This window comes from Carlito syrichta, unplaced genomic scaffold (genome assembly GCF_000164805.1).
Source record: "Carlito syrichta isolate Samal-C Ts95f unplaced genomic scaffold, Tarsius_syrichta-2.0.1 Scaffold307187, whole genome shotgun sequence".
Classification (NCBI taxonomy): domain Eukaryota; kingdom Metazoa; phylum Chordata; class Mammalia; order Primates; family Tarsiidae; genus Carlito; species Carlito syrichta.
The window spans coordinates 466,848-485,464 of NW_007251283.1; the positions used below are offsets into that span (position 1 = coordinate 466,848).

At 44.1% G+C, this 18,617-nt stretch overlaps 1 protein-coding gene across 2 annotated transcripts in view; it reads right to left on the bottom strand.

Annotated features, from left to right (window-relative positions):
* Nucleotides 1–18,617, bottom strand: part of MOK (MOK protein kinase) — a 50,523-nt gene that overhangs the window by 9,309 nt on the left and 22,597 nt on the right. The window contains exons 3-4 of one of the 2 annotated variants that reach the window (XM_008064088.1): nt 12,377–12,466; nt 10,154–10,224 (exon numbers count right to left, since the gene is read on the bottom strand). In XM_008064088.1, coding sequence (XP_008062279.1) covers nt 10,154–10,224; nt 12,377–12,466 — 161 coding nt within the window. The remainder of the gene's footprint in view (nt 1–10,153; nt 10,225–12,376; nt 12,467–18,617) is intronic. The other variant, XM_008064090.1, reaches the window with a different exon arrangement.

An 18,617-nucleotide genomic window follows, 5' to 3' on the forward strand; every position in this document is an offset into this window, starting at 1 on the left:
GACCTGCTGGGCTCCGGCGATCCTTCCGCCTCCGCCTTCTGAGTAGCCGGAATTACAGGCGCGTGCTACCACGCCCGGCTAATTTATTTATTTATTTATTTATTGTAGAGACGAGGTCTCCCCAAGTTGCCCAGGCGGGTCTCGAACCTGCAGGCTCAGGCAATACACTCACCTCAGCCACCCAAAGTGCTGGGATTACAGACTGAGCCACCAAGCCCGGCTAGAAGTTTCTTTTACATTCTCAACTATGTGGGAGTTAGTAACACCATGTAATTTTTAGGATTGTTGTCAAATTTGAGTTGAGTTTTTTTCATATCTGAGCTGTAAGATTTCAGGGCATTTCACGTTTTCTCTGGAGTGACTGTTCATCAATATTCTCTGAACTGACCATATTCAGAGTATTCCTAAAGGCCATCCCAGACTGAAATGGCCAACATTAACATATCTATCCACAGAAGAGACTGCAAAGCACGTGAATATATCCCAGCCAACCCCTAATAAGATTGCAGATATGCCGGCTGCCACTCCATGGTCACAACAAAAGGGGATACGTGAATTGGGGGCAGTTAAAATAGAAAGAAATGGCAGTCTTCACTGATGATGGTTAAAATATTTTATTTTTACAATTTTTTTTTTTTTTGAGACAGGATCTCACTCTGTTGTCCAGGATAGAGTGCAGTGGCACAATCGTAACTCACTGCAGCCTCAAACTCCTGGGCTCAAGTGATCCTCCCACCTCAGCCTCCCAAGTAACTGGGATGACAGGTGTGTGCCACCACGCCTGGCTTTTTTTTTTTTGTAGGGATGAGGTCTCCCTGTGTTGCCCAGGCTGGTCTTGAACTTATTTTTGCAAATTTAACAAGATATATAAACATGGGAAGATACCGCAAGGGCCTCATTTCCAGAAGGTACTCAGGCACATCAGTTTATCAACATCGTGGTCATTCCACCTCTGCCCTAGTTTAGAGTTTTGAAACAGGTAAAACCAGGTTTGTGAAACTGCCAGACAATTAAAAAATCAATAAGCAGCCAGGCACGGTGGGTCATGCCTGTAATCCTAGCACTTTGGGAGGTGGAGGTGAGAGGACTGCCTGAGCCCAGGGGTTCAAGGTCAGCCTGGGCAACTTGGTGAGACACCCTTCCATTGTTTCCCTCCCACCACAAGGGCCCAGACTCCAGCTAGCATCTTATTAATGTCTTGTTAACATAGTCCAGCGAGCATCCGCTCCTCCTACACCCCGGGTGTTTCTGCTTCAGGGTCTGCAGTGGGGCCCCAGAAGTTGCCTTTTTGAAGAAAGCCCTGGTGCATCCGCTAGTCTTGGGCTCTCACTTTGAGAAGCACACCAACCAACCACAACCCTCTTGTATAGCTAACGCTCCAGGTGAATTCACTCATGGACTTTTCCCTGCAGGCACCCAAAGCTCTCCTGCTTAGTACCTGTGTTCATGCCATTCCAACTTCTAGGAACGCCCTTCCCAGCCATGCCCACACATCCAAATTTTACTTATATCATTAAATTGTCATTATAATCATCTGAACTTGAACTTGGGAAAGGTGGAATCTTTTAGGAAAAGTCTCATCCATCCAATCTTTATCATCACCTAGGGGTCTTTTAAAAAGCAGATTCCAAGGCCCAAATCTAGACCTAACAGAACCACCAACCTGGGCGTGGGGACCAGGAACCTGCACTTCTCAGCTGTTTCAGGGCCCGGCAAGCACCCTCTTCCGGCACCTGCCTTGCCTCCCTGGTTCCCCTCCCCCAGCCTCCTATTCGTAGCCCAGGGGTAAGGGGCGCAGTATCCCCTCTGGGTCAGTAGGAGGGTATTAATGCTGAGCGAGGCTGAGGAACAGTGTGGGACTAGCAGTCAGAGCAACAGGAGTCTGCGCCCTTGAAAGGAAAGGGCTGACTCCCCACATTCCACACGTTTCTCCAAGCAAGATTCAAACTGCCCGGGCCAAGGCTGCATCTGGTTCCTGTCAGATTCTTGTTTTCAAACAGTTAGAAACAAATAAAATCGAGTACAATAAACCTCTCAGAAGGTTCCCATGTGACCCTTAGTGAAGGCTAGCAGGCCACAACACCACTGACCAAGGTAAGTCCTGTGAGTTAACTTTTACCAAACAGCCTCATTAACACTACTCTAAGGAATGTCATGTTAATCAAGGGACACAGGATCATCTATGGCATTCCCTGTGAGTCTGTGCTAACAGAAGGAAGATGGCTGCCAGCGTGGCCTGCGTTGAGACCCCCTTCCCATGAGGCCCTGTCCCTGGGCAAGAACCCGGCTTTCCTAGTCAGGCTTGGAGGTACATGCTGGCGTCCACCATGGCCCAAAGGGCCCATCACATCCACCAAGGCCCAGGAGGCGTGCCCCACAGGGCCTTGCATGCACACACTCGCTGTCGGTGTCACCCAAAGGGCAGCCTAGCTATGGCACACCATTCTGGGAAGGAGTCAGAAGGCACCAAGTGGGGTGTCAGACTCAGCAGCCTGACCCATCCCGGACATCCCTCTCTCAGCGAGCTTGAGGGCAGGGTTCTCCCAGCTCTGCACTTCAAAGCTGGCTCATCTTGAGCCAGTGAAAATGGAAAGTTGTAGGTGTTCTTTGAAATTCCATTTCCTCAACTCTATAGTAGGGTTGAGCTCACAGGACTGGGCAGATCAAATGCAGTTATATATATACATACATATATGTGTACATATGCTACATACCATACTATGCATACCTACTACAAAATACTGTAAACTGATGACGACGATAGTAGCCATCACGGAAGAAGACTTATGTGAACTAGGCACTGATCTAAATACGTCACACATATTATTTTACTTCAACCTCACAACAACCTAAGAATTGAATACTAAGTTTTCCCCATTTTACAGACAAGGAATAAAGCCCAAAGAGCCTAACCACGGCAGTGCGCACAGTCGGAGCCAACATGCTTATCACAATACGGGAGATTCATGCTGCATCAGCCAAGCCAAACTGGAACCATGTTTTCTAGAAGCACCAGGATTTAAACTAACAGGATGGCATCATGGGCTGGGAAGAAAATCTAGCACAGAGAACTACAGAGTGAGAAAAACCAAAGACATCGGTCACTCTGAGTCCAAATGTCTCAAGGAAGTATTGGAAATGCCGTGACACATTTATGTCACTTCTGTTTTCCTTCTGATATATGCACAAAAGCGATGTGGGTGAAAATGTCTACATTGATCTAAAAGAGCTCTTTTGATAAAGATAAAATTTTAATCGCCAAGTGATAAGTGAGCCTTGTGCTACAGCTGTATTGGCAATGTTTTCTTCTGTTCTGCTGGGTCATAAAAAATGGCACTTTTTTTTGCGTCGGGGTCTCCCTCTATTGCCCAGTCTGCAGTGCAGTGGCATGATCACAGCTCATCGCAGCCTCGACCTCCTGAGCTCAGGAGATCCTTCTGTCTCAGTCTCCCAAGTAGCTGGGACTACAGGCGCTTTTTTTTTTTTGGTAGTAGAGACAAGATCTCGCTATCTTGTCCAGGCTGGCATGAACTTTTGGGCTCAAGCAATCCTCCTCCTTGGTCTCCCAAAGTCCTGGGATTACAGGCATGAGTAAACCATGCCTGGCTGAAAAAATGATACATCTTAAAATCAGTGAGTCAGATTGGATGAAACAGAAAAATACAACTGAATTAGCCTGACATAGTAATGTTATGAAGAAAGCCATGTTACATGGTAATAAGGCACAAAGCAACAGCTAGTCAAGCCTGAGAGGAAATGCACCGCAGTGCAACTTCTACAGTCAAACCAAGTTTGTTTTTTCCCGCTTGGTTCATTCCTTGATATCATGGACTTATTTCAGGATGCCTGCCCTACTCATGGCCTCCAAAAGGCACAGCCTTAAGGTAACAAGGCCAGCCACTGGACCAGGAGAAGCTGGTGCTCTGCAAGACAGCCAGTGGCCAATGGCTGGGGTGTCTGGGCCTGGCCCATCGCATTTCCTTTCAGTGATTTGAATGCAGAGACTACCGCCAGTGACCTGCGAAATCTGGCAGGAGACCAGATGTCTCTGATGTGGGCAATGGTGTAGCCTCTATGATCAGAGCTTCCTAGTCCCACCTCCCAAGGGGCCTGGTTGGACATTCTGCAAGAGATCTGTGAGCTGACAACAAACTCCTCCTTTGTGAATGAACTAACTAGCCAGTTGGCACGAGCTCCTTGCAACTAAAATCATCTAACTCTGATGCTCAGTACCCTTCAACACATCCAGGGATGGTTGACACCTGTAAACACAGGACAGTGCTGGACACGAAGCGGACACCAATGACAGTGACAATACAGCCGCACTGTCAGAGTTTCCACCCTAGAGGGGCAAGTCAGACAAACAAAGGAATAGTTACATGTCAGGCAGAGGGCATGAAATAAAGAAACAACATGGGGGATGTGGGGTGAAGGGGCAGCCACCCCATCTTCTCAAGAAGGCACCGGCAAGGGTGGGGAGAACAAGGAACTAGCCATTCACAAAAGCACATGGATTTCACTGGCAACAGCTAAAAGAGAGTAGAATCAGACACTACCTGCAAGCCGGTGGCTGCCTTGCTAATCAGGTGATGCGGGACACTCAGCCTCCTAGACACAGTATTTCCTTTATGAACTTCCAGCCACAGATGGCATGAGCCCAGAGCCATATACAAATGCACCCAAATAAGCAGGTAGGATCCCAGAGGGTGTAGCTGGCTCTCTTCACCCGGTTACCAACCCACCCAATGGCGAGTCCAGGTCAGCTCTTCAAAAGCGAGTGGTGGCCCAAGGGCCTCTCTGTCTCTCCCACCAATCCTGCCTCCATGGCACACGCTGCGGACTGGCTCAACCCATCTCAGCCCCATCCAGTCCACCAGGCTTGAAGGCCCACAGCAACATCCTGCAGGCTGCCTGGCGCTGGGGCTCCAGAGGCGACCTGGGTCCTGCCTGCAAGCGCCCCCTCGTGGAAGATGACGCAGGCCCAAGGCATGGGGCACATGAGAGGAGGGAAGGACACCCACTGGGTGGGCACAGCTCAGGGAGCCTCCCAACGTGGGCGGCGGCGCCACCACTGCAGAGCCGGCCACACGGCAGCTTCGTCCTGGAGTCTCGTCTGTGCCAAGGCCACAGCCCAATCCTAAGGGTGGCTTTTGGAAGCTGCTTCTTAGAAGCCAAGCTAGAGTCTATCTCTTCAGCCCCCAAAGACTCTGGCAAGCTATCCATATCACATCATAATCCCTCAGGGGTTAATTATGAGAAGAGATACTGCGTCTGTACTAGAAGGGACAGCCAGCACATCTACCTGCGGCCCATTTATTCTTTCGACAGCAACTGGAGAAATCCTTCTAAAAAGGTGATACTCAAAGCACAATCACACACCAATCCCAGTCCAGGGACTGCATGCTACTGGCCTAAGAGGAGATAACAGAAATTAATAACTATTTAGAAGCATTTAGAGCAATTTGACATTGCTGTGACATTTAAGCATGTGATCATTTTTCTGGTAATTCATGTTTATTGTATTTTACAAAAATTCTGATCTGCAATAGATTAGAAATAAAACAACTAGTCTACTGCTATAATTTTAGAAACACCGATCCAGACACCAATTGAAAGCTACCTCTCCCCTGCTTTCAAACGCGATAATAGCCTCTCATTGAACTCAGAATCATGCAAATTCTTACCTGGCCCCACCAGCCCCACTGGGGCCTGCCCACCTTATTACCCCCAGGCCTTCTCCATGTCCTCTAGCCACACAGGCCTCTTCCCTCATGATGGTCACAGGGTCTTTGCACTAACTATCCTCTGCCTGGAATACTCAGTCCTCAGACCCTTTAACACACAGGTCTATTTTATTCATTCACAGCACTTATCATCCCTGTCTGGAATTCTTGATCGTGTATTTACTTAATCACTGTCTCTCCTCATCAGAGTGTGAGCTCCACACAGGTGGAAACTGTGTCTTCTGTGTTCCCTGCTGTGTCCCTGCCTCAAAAATAGCCTATGGCATGTCACCACAAATGACACATCCTCTCCTGCACTTGTCTAATTCTACCACTCCTTCAGGCAAGCCCCAACTTTTCTAGCCCACCTCTGCCTCATCTGAAACCTGCTAGATAAAATTACCCCAGCGATTCATTTTCTCTAATGGTGTCGCTTTCACGTGATTTATGTGTGCAACAGACTAAATACCCTTTCAATATCCAAAATTGTATCTTAGATGCCTCTTCTCTAGCTTCTTGGCTACTACTGTGCATGCAGGTAGACAACTCAGTAAAGATTGCTCATTCCCTTACTTATATCATTCTTTAGTATTTAACAGTGCTCCTCAACAGTCTAATAACATAACAGGGTAGAAATTTAAGTCACAAGAATTGCTATTCTGGTAGCAAAAGCTTTAGTGATTGGTTCTGTTTTCAGTAAGTCAGTATCATCAGCAACAAGAGCAAATAATTATTAAGTGCCTAGTCATATGAGGCCGTGAGCTAGGGCCTGAAATAGAGACCCATGGCAGCAAGAGAGCTAACAGTGAAGGTTTCAGGGTCAGACTTGAGTTTATGTCCTGGCTCTGCCATTTATCAACAGCTTAATTCTGGATTATTACTTAATCCTTCAAGCCTCAATTTCCTCATCTGTAAAAGGGAGAGGATAATGATAGTGCCAGTCACACAGAGTTGTCATGGATAGTATGTGCGATGGTTAAGAACACGCACTCTGGAATCAGGCTCAGTTCAAACTCCAGTTGAACCACTTACAAGGTACAGAACCTGAGACAAATTACTTACCTCCCTCCCCTTAAACATCCTCATCTTTAAAACAGGCTCATAACAATACCTGCTGGGAGGGTCAAATGAGCCGGCTCCTGCGGTACTGAGAATAGTGTCTGGGATGTTTTCAGCACTTGTGAACCCTTAGCTATTATCACTGGCACCATATTTCATCAATTCTCAGAGAGACCTTTTTTCACATTTTACCAACTCTGAAATCAAGATGTATATTTAGTATTTGGTACCTTGCAATCACTGTCAACTGTTCTACCCTTGCTTTAACATCTCTGAACCTAGAATGCTCCACACTGCTGACAGCATCTTAGAGTCGGTGCACTAAACACATTACTTGGCCTATGAAAGACATTCAGTATTCATGTAATGAACACATGTCTGCTTATCTATACTGGTCTGTTTTCTACAATACTTGTAGGCAGATACTGAAAGAAATTGATTCAATTTATCCAATGATACAATTCCTCTGCAAATGAAAATTAAATACATTTGTTCTTTTTTTTTTCCCTGAGTCAGGGTCTTACTCTGTCACCCAAGCTGGAGTGCAGTGGCACGATCACAGCTCACTGCAGCCTTGACCTCCTGGGCTCAGGCGATCCTTTGACTTCAGTCTCGCGAGTAGCTCAGGCTACAGATATGTGTGACCAGGCCCGGCTAATTTTTTTTTTTTTGAGTTGGAGTCTCACTCTGTCGCCCAGACTGGAGTGCAGTGGCTCCTCCCAGCCACCACAGTCTCGACCTGCTAGGCTCAGGTGATGCCTCCACCTCAGCCTTCCAAGTAGCTGGATCTACAGGCACGCACTACCACGCCCAGATAATTTTTGATTTATTGTAGAGATGAGGTCTCGCCAACCTGCGGGCTCAGGCAATCCACTCACCTCAGCCTCCCAAAGTGAGGGATTACAGGCGGAGCCACCGAGCCCGGGTAATTTTTAAAATTTTTTGTAGAGACATGGTCTTGCTATGTTGCCCAGGCTGGTTTCAAATTCCAGGGCTCAAGCAATCCTCCCACTTTGGCCTCCCAAAGTGCTGGCATTACAGGCATGGGCCACTGTGCCCTACCCTAAATATATTTATTCTAAACGAAGCTTTTTCAAATATCTAAACACACAACAACTTGCTGAAAATTCTCCCCTCTCTTTGACTTAGAAAATATCACACTCTAGGAAGCAAAAACAATAATTCTAATACAAAATCTCTCTCTCTTTTTTTTTTGAGTTAGAGTCTCACTCTGTTGCCCAGGCTAGAGTGCAGTGGCACACTCAAGGCCACTCCAGCATCAACCTGCTGGGCTCAGGCAATCCTTCTGCCTCAGCCTTCCAAGTAGCTACAACTACAGGTATGCGCTACCATGCCTGGATAATTTTTTTTAAATGTATTGTAGAGATGAGTTCTCACCAAGTAGTTCGGGTTGAGCTTGAACCCCTGGGCTCAGGCAATTCTCTTGCCTCAGTCTCCCAAAGTGATGGGATTAGAGGCTTGAGCCAACACTCCTGGCCAAAATATACCTCTTATATGAGAGAAATGTTACTAAACAAAATGATAATGTAGAGTTTTTTTTTTTTTTTGAGTGGAGTCTCACTCTGTCACCCAGGCTAGAGTGCAGTGGTATGCTCACGGCCACCCCAGCATCAACCTGCTGGCTCTGGCAATCCTTCTACCTCAGCCTTCCAAGTAGCCAGAACTATAGGCACATGCTACCACATCTGACTAATATCTGTATTTATTGTAGAGATGAGGTCTTGCCAAGTTTCTCAGGCTATTCTCGAAACTGTGGGCTCAGGCAATCCCCACACCTCGGCCTCCGAAAGTGCTGGCATTACAGACTTGAGCCTCCGCACCCAGGTCCTATTTTTTTTTTTTAGAGAGATAGGGTCTCGCTATATTGTCCAGGTATATTGTTCCAAGTAGCTGGAACTACAGGCGCACGCCACCATGCCCAGCTAATTTTTTGATTTAATGTAGACAAGAGGTCTCACCAAGTTGCCCAGGCTGTCTTGAGCCCATGGGCTCAGGCAATCCTTTTGCCTCAGTCTCCCAAAGTGCTAGCATTATAGGCGTGATCCACCATACCTGGTATGATCTAGATTTTTCTACCAGTTCTATTTTTAAGGATTTTAAGTCAAAGAACCATATAAGTTTGTTAGCACTGTACTTAAAACAAGATTAAACAGGTTACTGAGTGTTGGGCTTACCCATGAATAAAATGCACGAAGTTTGAACCTTGTAAGAAATACCACACCTTCCCAGATATAAGACAATCTCCTACTTCCCCTCAAAAATCAAAAAGTTTGATGAACTTATATACATCAACGTTTATGGTCGTACTATTTTGTTAGTAATTTACTATAACACACATATTTTGGATCACATATAAAATATTTAAATTTTGATATAATGCTTTTTCTACTCTCCTTTTTCAAAAAACAATCTTTTTTTTTTTTTCACAAAAACAATCTTATTTGAACTCTTCCAGTGGGTCTTCAACATCGGTGCCTCTTCTTTATCTGACAGCTCTCCATTGCACATCAACTGCCACTTGGCCAACATTTCTTGAGATAATTCAGCAGTTTTTAGATCATCTATGATGCTGTCACCAAAATCCTATTTCAAGGCATAAGTAGCCACTCAAGTGACAATAGGACGGTTGATTTTTTTTCACTTGTCCTCTAGGGATAATGTGATCTGTGAAATATAACACTTGCTCTCTTGCTTTCTTAGCGATATATGCAAGGTCCATTCGTCCTAACACAACCTTAAGGTCAGACCCCCGCCGCCTGCCTCCTTTTTTTCCTGTTCCCTGGGGGGACCTCTGGAAGAATCCAAAACCAGCCCTACCAGAGGTCGTCTCAGGCACATGTGCTCTCCTAAACAGGCCCTATTGTTCAAAAGAAAGGAAATGAATGAGCCTCCCAGAATATGAGACATATCCAAATAGAAAGAGATTTCCTCTCAAGGGAGTAATTATTTTGTGGGGCAGCTCTGGTTATTGTGAGTACAAAACAGAATGTCAAATCACAGCAGAACCAAGAAGAAGGGTGACTCTCAGAGTCAGCCAAACCCGAGTACATAGGCCCGTGGGGAAGAAGCCCTGGCCTCGGGTACTTGGCTTGCCCCTGCCTTCCATGCCATCCTCAACCAAATCCATGGTCGCCCAGAAGGCCTGTGGCCTTACTTCTTGTTTGCAGCCATGTTCTGAGTAGACGAGACTGCCAGAAAAACACCTCCCTTTGAGTGGAGTAGTCCTGTACCTTGTTATTTATCTGTAACTACTGCACTATGATGACTAATGATTATGAGAACCACAAAGCATATATGAATTACAAGCCTTAAAAGAGCATTTAGATTAGCTTTCAAATTATTCTACGTACCTCGTATTAGTTCATAAATATTCATGTCCATAAGTTCACATATTAGTGCAAGAGAACCAGATTTTCTGTCACTGAGGAAGAAAGCAGGTTTTCAAAATGACTTTTTTTCTTGCCTTAATCAGAAAATATAATCAAATATTTAGTTCATTTGTACACACCTCTGGCAAGTATAAGGCACTCCCACATCAAAGACTACAGTGTAATTACTGAAACAGCAGAGGTTTTGACTTTAAAACATTTCAGATAAAATTAATTTAAAATACTAATAAAATCCTACTTTGAGCAAAATTCTAAAAGTTAAAAAGAGATATGTCTTGAAAATATATAATTAACTATCAGCAGACTGGGCACGGTGGCTCATGCCTGTAAGCATAGCACTTTGAGAGGCAGAGGCAAGAGGATTGCCTGAGCCCAGGGGTTCGAGACCAGCCTGGGCAACTTGGTGAGACCTCATTTCTACAATAAATCAAAAAAGTAGCTGGGCATGGTGGTGCACACCTGTAGTTCCACCTACTTGGAAGGCTGAGGCAAAAGGACCACCTGAGCCCAGCAGGTTGAGGCTGTGGTAGCTGTGATCATGCCATTGCACTCCAGCCTGGATGACAGAGTGAGTCTCCAATTAAAAAAAAAACTATCAGCAGAAAGAAGAAAAAAGGTCGGGGAAATGGCTAAGCAGAACAATAAAAGAAAGAATTTAATTCATACTCTGTGACTGTAAATTTAGTTTTAATTTACCTAAGTTACTTCCATGTAATTGGGATACATTACAATGGGAGAACAAAAACCAAAAACCAATAAGGGTTTGGAAAAAAGAGAGAAAAACAAGTCACATCACACCATGTACATCTAGGCTGACACTGAATGGGGCAGAGGCCCCTGGCTGAATTACCAGCTTCTCCAAGTTCAAGCAGGCCCTTCAAGGGTTCCCCAAGCCCTGAGCAGGGAAGCCTGTGTCCCTGCAGACCCTGCTCTGGCTGGGTGCCCCCAGTCTGGCTGGAGGGGTCCCATTACTGTCTCTTGCATGTTCCGAGGCCCACACAAGATTTTCTTTGTAAAGTGATATAAAGCACATGACGTATTAATACATCCAGTGTTGTGACTATTATGTGCAAAGTGCAACCTCCGGACCTGGTTTCAATAGCCTCCTAAGAATGACAGGCCAAGAAGCCATACAGCTATGACAAAATATTTCATTTTGGCTTTAAAATTGTTTTAGGCCAGGTGCGGTGGCTCAGCCTGTAATCCCAGTACTTTGGGAGGCCGAGGCGAGAGAACTGCCTGAGCCCAGGATTCGAGACCAGCCTGGGCAGACTGGTGAGAACTTGTCTCTACAATAAATCACAAAATCTAGCTGGGCGTGGTGGTGTGCGTCTGTAGTTCCAGCTACTTGGAAGGCTGAGGTGGAAGGATCGCCTAAGCTCAGCAGGCCAAGGCTGCGGTGGCCATGAGCGTGTCACTGCACTTCAGTCTGGGTGACAAGAGTGAGACTCCAACTCAAAAAAACACAAAAAACTGTTTCATCCTCTGATTAAAATCTATTGGACTTTAACTGGCAGAGACTGGAGCTCCTTGGCTGGTCTTATAGGCCAGGGCCCCTCTAAAGCTATAGCAAAGCTTCTACACCGAGGTGACCTTCCAGAGTGGCAGTACCACTCAGGTCCACAGAAAAGCAGATTCCGAAACCCTGAAGCCTGACTGCTTGACTAGATGAAGTCCAGAAGCACAGCACAGAGTTGCTGGGGACAGGCCTAGGAGGCATTTAGGGAAGTGCTGTACTCTGCCTGCTTGACTGGAAGGTAAACCTTGCAACAAAGAAAGAAATAAAAATCCCCAGAAATGATATCAATAATGGTAAGGAAGGTTACAGGAGATTGTCCAAAATGGCCACTGGCAGGGACACTGAGAACACAGAGTCCCTGAAATAACACAGCAGTGCTTTCCTGGCACTCAAGACCTCAGAAGCCTAACTCAAGACCTCAGAAGATGAGCTGCTTGAGTGACATGTGCTTTCATGCTACAAAGTTACCTCAATAAAGGTATTTCCCACTTAAGAATCAGATACACACTTTTGCAAATAAAAATGTGATGTAAGATTAAATAAAGATTGTTACTCTCTGAGCTACAAAGCAAATATTAGAAATGTCTACCATAGTTTTTCTTCTTTAAAAGAGATGATCATTTTCATCAAATTTAGATAATTTTCCAAGATCCAAATATACTTACAAAACCACTTCATGCAACGTAAGAATGTTTGGGTGTGGATTCAGGCGTCTCAGTGCTTGTATCTCTCGTAGACTGTTCACTTGCTCAATACTATTGTGTAGGTAAAAATAGATAACTCATTGACAATTCTGGTCAGCTTTAAAGTTACAGTTACTACACCATTGCTTATTATTCATGATCACAATGTAAAAACTCACAAATATTTCAAGCAAGTTATCAGGTTTTATTTCTCCCATTAGAAACTGAAGTTAAGACCAGGCATGGTGGCTCACACCTGTAATCCCAGCACTCTGGGAGGTGGAGGCTAGAGGATGTCTGAGTCCATAGGTTCAAGACCCAGCCCGGGCAACTTGGTGAGACCTCATCTCTACAATAAATAAAAAATTAGCCAGGAGTGGTAGCACACACCTGTAGTTCCGGCTACTTGGAAAGCTGAGGCGGAAGGATTGCCAGAGCCCAGCAGGTTGACACTGGGGTGGCCATGAGTGTGCCAGCCTGGGTGACAGAGTGAGAGTCCAACTCAAAAAAAAATGAAGTTAAGCATACCTCATTTCTGTATTGTCTTATAGAAATCAGTGTTCTTTTATAGCTTAGAACACACATTAAAATTTTCCCCATCTAAGATCCTGAAAGAGTCCTTGGTAGTTTTTCAATTTATTTTTCCTTTTTGAGTTGGAGTCTCATTCTTTCGCCCAGGCTGGCGTGCAGTGGCACACTCATAGCCCATTGTAGCCTTGAACTCCTGGATTCAATCAATTCCCCTGCCTCAGCTTCGCGAGTAGCTGGGACTATGGGCATGCACCATCTCACCTAGCTAATTTTTTAAAATATTTGTTGAAGAGACAGGGTCTCGCTGTGTTGCCCAGGCTAGTCTTAAACTCTTGGCTTCAAGCAATCCTCCTATCTCGGCCTCCCAAAGTGCTGGGAAATTACAGGCATGGCTGAAAATTTTAAGTCACTCTCATGCTAGCTAACAAATGGGAGTCTGATATTGAAGAATAGACTGAAGATAGAATAGCCCTTAGAGTCTAAGAATATTTCTGACTAAATGTTTTAGGCCCCATTTTCATTACTATCCCACACACCCAGGATGGTATTCAAAATGTTAGCAACTTGCATGCCAGGTCAACAACCACTCAGAAAAGACAGAGACAAACATGCTGGATCTAAGTCCTCACAGCAGCCATTTACCAGGGACAGTGTGAGTCATTCAGTGTTCTAATAACCATCATGGCCTCACTGGTACATACCTTGACAAGATCAAGACCTTGTCGGCTCATCATACCTTCTCATTCTTCCTCAGCTTAGTTCTCCCCACACCACCCTCCTCACCAGCACTCTCAGCCCAGGAACCAGTGCCTCCCCAAATGTCTCTAGAACAGTCCTCGCCAAAGTGGCCCCACACATTATTTCTCTGGAAATGCTTTATGAGGAAATTTCATGTTCAAAAAGCTTGGGAACAAGGCCCATGCTAGTCCCTCTTGGATAGCCATCATTCACAGGGGATATTAAAGTTCTCAAGAACTTTGAAAAATAAAGAAATCAGTTTACCTTTATTTAAACCAACATTTCCCAAACTTTTTGGACCAGGGTTCTTTCTTTATATATAAGAGGGACCAAGAAAAAAAAAAAAAACCCACCAGAATTATCTTTTTTTAGAAGGCGGGTCCCCTATAGTACAGGGTTCCCCTGCTAGGTAAGTGTTCTAGGAACCCATCGGCATCAGCCAACGTTGTGAGAGGCTGTATTCACCATCAATAAAAATTTTTTTTAGAGATTCAGTGTGTTTGCCCATTTCGTGATGGGTGACTTAGGAGCACACCTGCCCACACTGTGCTGAGCATTCAGCAGCTTTACCAAACATGGCATGACCCCTGTGTCCCACCTTCCCAATTCACCCGATCATTCCCTGAATGACTTTGTTTCCCTAGATGATAAAGTCCTCAAAGGGAAATTTTTTGCTGATGTGGAAGAGGTGAAACAAAAAACGGCAGAAGCACTAAAAAGCATCGAATTTGATGAGTTCAAAAACTGCTTGGAGCTGTGGAAAAAGTGTCTTGACAGGTATATTACATCAGAGAGTACTGTGAAGGTGGCTGAAGTTTAAACATGTAAGAATACATACACACTTTTAAAAATAAATTTGGGTTTTTTTGGGGGTCTCCCTCATACTATCTAGTTACCATTCTGAAGAACTAGGGTTCCAGAGAACACACCACTGCAGACCATGCTTTGAGCCACATGTTGGAAATTGCTTTTTTCCTTGGAGCAAGGGCGGTGACTAAAGATACCCATAAGGCACTTATGCTATTGTTTCTTTGAGGGCACTTGTGCTATTGTTTCTTTCTTTGAGGGCACTTGTGCTATTGTTCATAGAGCACCTCTTGCTGCTCCTTCCTGGGATCTGCATGGGAAGAGGCCACCATCAGGCTTTGATTTGTGAACCTAGACCCGAAACGGTCTCTGATTCAGCCAAGACCACTGAGTGAGCCCCACCACCCACCTGGCAGTCATCGTGCTCTGCTGGTGGCCTGCTTATATAAGTCAGCGGTTCTCAACTAGGAAACATTTTTCCCTCAGGGACATTTGATAACATTTGGAGACATTTTTAGTTGTGACAAGTTGGGGAAGGGATCACTGGTGTCCAGTGGGTAGAAGCTCAGGATGCTGTTAAATGCCCTACAATGCAAGAACAGAGGCAAAAAGACATTTCAGGGCACTATGTCAATGTTTCATGTAGAAAGAACAAGAAACTAATTGCAGTCATTCTAATTTTGAACACCGCATCTGAAAAAATTAGTTTTTAGAACTGGGTAGCCATATAGTCATGCTGTTTAGATAAATACCCGCTCTTATCATCTGTAAAAGGAAAACCAACTATCATACTCTGAAACATATTTTGCTTATTCCTTTTTTTATATATATTTTCTTCACTGTAGACAGAATTTTCTTATGTCTCTACAGGCATTTGCTGAAAAATAACAAACTGAGACAAACATTTAGAAAGGCACAGTTTTAGGGTATTGCTAGATGCTAGGATCTAGCAATTGTTCAAATAAGTGTTTAATAAAATTCAAATAAACTCTCCCCTCTTTCAAAAATCATGAAAAAAAATCTTAAAAATACTGGAAATGGCTGGGCGTGGTGGCTCAAGTCTGTAATCCCAGCACTTTGGGAGGGCGAGGCAAAAGAATTGCCTAAACCCAGGGGTTTGAGACCAGCCTGGGCAACATGGCGAGACCTTGTCTCTACAATAAATCAAAAAATTAGGCAAGGTAGTGCGCACCTGTAGTTCCAGCTACTTGGAAGGCTGAGGTGGAAGGATCACTTGAGCCCAGCAGGTCGAGGTTTCGGTGGCTGTGAGCGTGCCACTGTACCCCAGCCTGGGCGACACGGTGAGACTCCGACTCAAGAAAAAAAATACTGGAAATAGCCACTTTTCTTTGCATTGGAGTTGCTTTGAATTTTTGTGTTCAGGTGATATTCAATCTGTTGTTTTTTAAAATTGTTCTGTTGGAAATAAAATATCACAGAATTGAACATAAGAGGAATGGAGGCAGTCTCTGCTCCAGAAAGAACTAGATGATATCTTCCATAAATGGAATTTTTCTACAAGTGGAAAACCCCAAGACTCAGGCTTAAAAAAATTTAAAGATCAATTATGAAATTTCAATGTTTCATTTAACTAGAAGGATTTTATGGGAAATAAGAGTATCTAACCAATATAATCTACAGGGGGAAAGTCCTCAATTAAGGTAAAGGGGGAAAAGACATGGTTATATTAATATTAGACAAAATAGACTGCAAAATAAAGATTATTACTGAGAGGACAACAATAGATTTAGGTTAAGAGCATGCTATTGAGAGACCCAAGAAACCAAGAAACTTATTTGCTGTAAAAGTAGCGTTTAGTTCATTATATTTCATATATCCCCACCTCATGTTTACTATATATTTTGTGTATTCCTACCTCATGTATTTTATGACTACCTCATGTATTTTATGAAATCTTAGTACTTTGAATCCTACCTCAGACCCCGTAGAATTAGGCATATGTCGGGTTTTAAGCAGTGTTTGTATTTAGAATCCTCGGGTTAAGCATTGTCAAACCCAAACCAGTAGGCTAACTTATGCTTTTACAACGGGATGTAAAGGATAAAGCGATAAGCCTCTTTCAAACATTCCTACATGGTGGCACCAGACTTAGAGGAGCCACCTCCTCTCTAGGTGGGCTTTATCACCGGTTTATATCTCAGTGATAATTTACAGCAGTGGCTATGTAAACCTGCAGGGAACAAAGACCTTTATAAAGTAACTGCCTTGCTATTATAAGCTTGCTATTATAAATTCCCAGAATTAGTATATGATTTTCTACCCCACATTCACTGTATGTGTTTGCAGCATTCATATTTAAAACTTTGTTAAGTTTGGCTTTTGTTGTCCCATAATGACTATGCAAAAGTTAAGCAAACAAGTTTTCCTAAGTAAGCCTTGGGCTGGATCGGTAAACTAAAAGGGCTAATGTAACCCTTTGTCTGCCGGCCCAGGTTACTTCATAAACCGAGATTGTATGGACCTAACTTATCTAACATTTCACTCGACCCATTACGTGGGTTTCTGTCAATCACGGGCAACACCCACCAATACCAGGTATTCCCGTACCCATTAGGAGAAATTACCCAATCATGTAAAATCAAGTTTGGAGTTCTTTCCCCTCCCTCTGTAATTGTGCATAAAAACTGCTTGCCATTGTGAATCGGGGCTCTGGTCCCTGAAGCTGCTGCTTCGGGCGTGAGCCCAGACTCGAGCCTGAATAAAGACCCTCGTGTGATTGCATCGGAGCTGGCTCTTTGTGGTCTCTATATCTCTCTCATTAGAGTCGCGGGTTCAACAATTACTACTTATGATTTCATGAGGATAAAAGAGGATCAATACAACAGAAAGGCAGGACAGTTATCAACTTGTTTGAGAGCTTCAACATACATGAAGCAAAAACTGACAGAACTAAAGGAAGAAAGAGATGAAGTTTTTTTTTTCAGACAGGGTTTCACTCTGTCACCCAGGCTGGAGTGCCGTGGCACAATCATAGCTCACTACAGCCTGGAGTTCTTGGGCTCAAGCAATCCTCCCACCTCAGCCTCTCTAGTAGCTTGGGCTTACAGGTATGTACCACCATGCCCAGACAATTAATTTTTTTTTTTAGTTGGAGTCTCACTCCGTCGCCCAGGCTAGAGTACAGTGGCATACTGGCAGCCATGCCAGCATCGACCTGCAGGGCTCCAGCGATCCTTCTACCTCAGTCTTCCAAGTAGCCAGAACTACAGGTGCGCGTTACCACACCTGGCTAATTTTTTGATTTATTGTAGAGACGAAGTCCTGCCAAGTTGTCCAGGCTGGTCTTGAACCCGCGGGCTCAGGCAATCCACTCGCCTCGACCTCCCAAAGTGCTGGGATCACAGGCCGAGCCATTTAAAAAAAAATTTTTTTTTTTGTACAGATGGGGTCTCCAACTCCTGGGCTCAAGTGATCCTCTCCCACTTCAGCCTCCTAAAGTGCTGGGATTACAGACATGAGACATTGTACTCAGCTGAAATGAAGATTTTAACACTCCTCTCCCGTACTTGATTGAACAATCTTTGAAAAAAATCAGTAAAGATACAAAAGGGCCTAACAGCATTATTAACCATCTTATCCTAACTGATGTTTGTAGAACAGTATATTCAACAACTGTATAAAAAATATTCTTTTCAAGTATATATAGAACATTCATCCAGAAAATGTGGTAGGTCAAAAGACAAGTCTCAATAAATTTCAAAAGACTGAAAACTTTACAGAGCATGTTCTCTGACCACAATAGAAGTAAATTAGAAATCAGTAACAGTAATAAGCTATCTAGAAAACTCACCAAATATTTATAAATTAAACAACATACTTGTAAATAGCTCATGGGTAAAGAAAAAAATCACAAGAGAAATTAGAAAACATTTCAAACCAAACAATAAAGAAAGCACAACATATCAAAACATAGCAGATGCAACTAGCATAGTGCTTAGAAGGGTATTTATGACTGTAGATGCTTACATTAGAAAGGAGGAAAGGGTTCAAATCAATTATCTAAATGTCTACCTTAAGAAGGGAAAATAAGAATAGTAAGTTAAAGCCGGGCTCGGTGGCTCAGCCTGTAATCCCACACTTTGGGAGGCTGAGGTGAGTGGATTGCCTGAGCCTGCAGGTTCAAGAC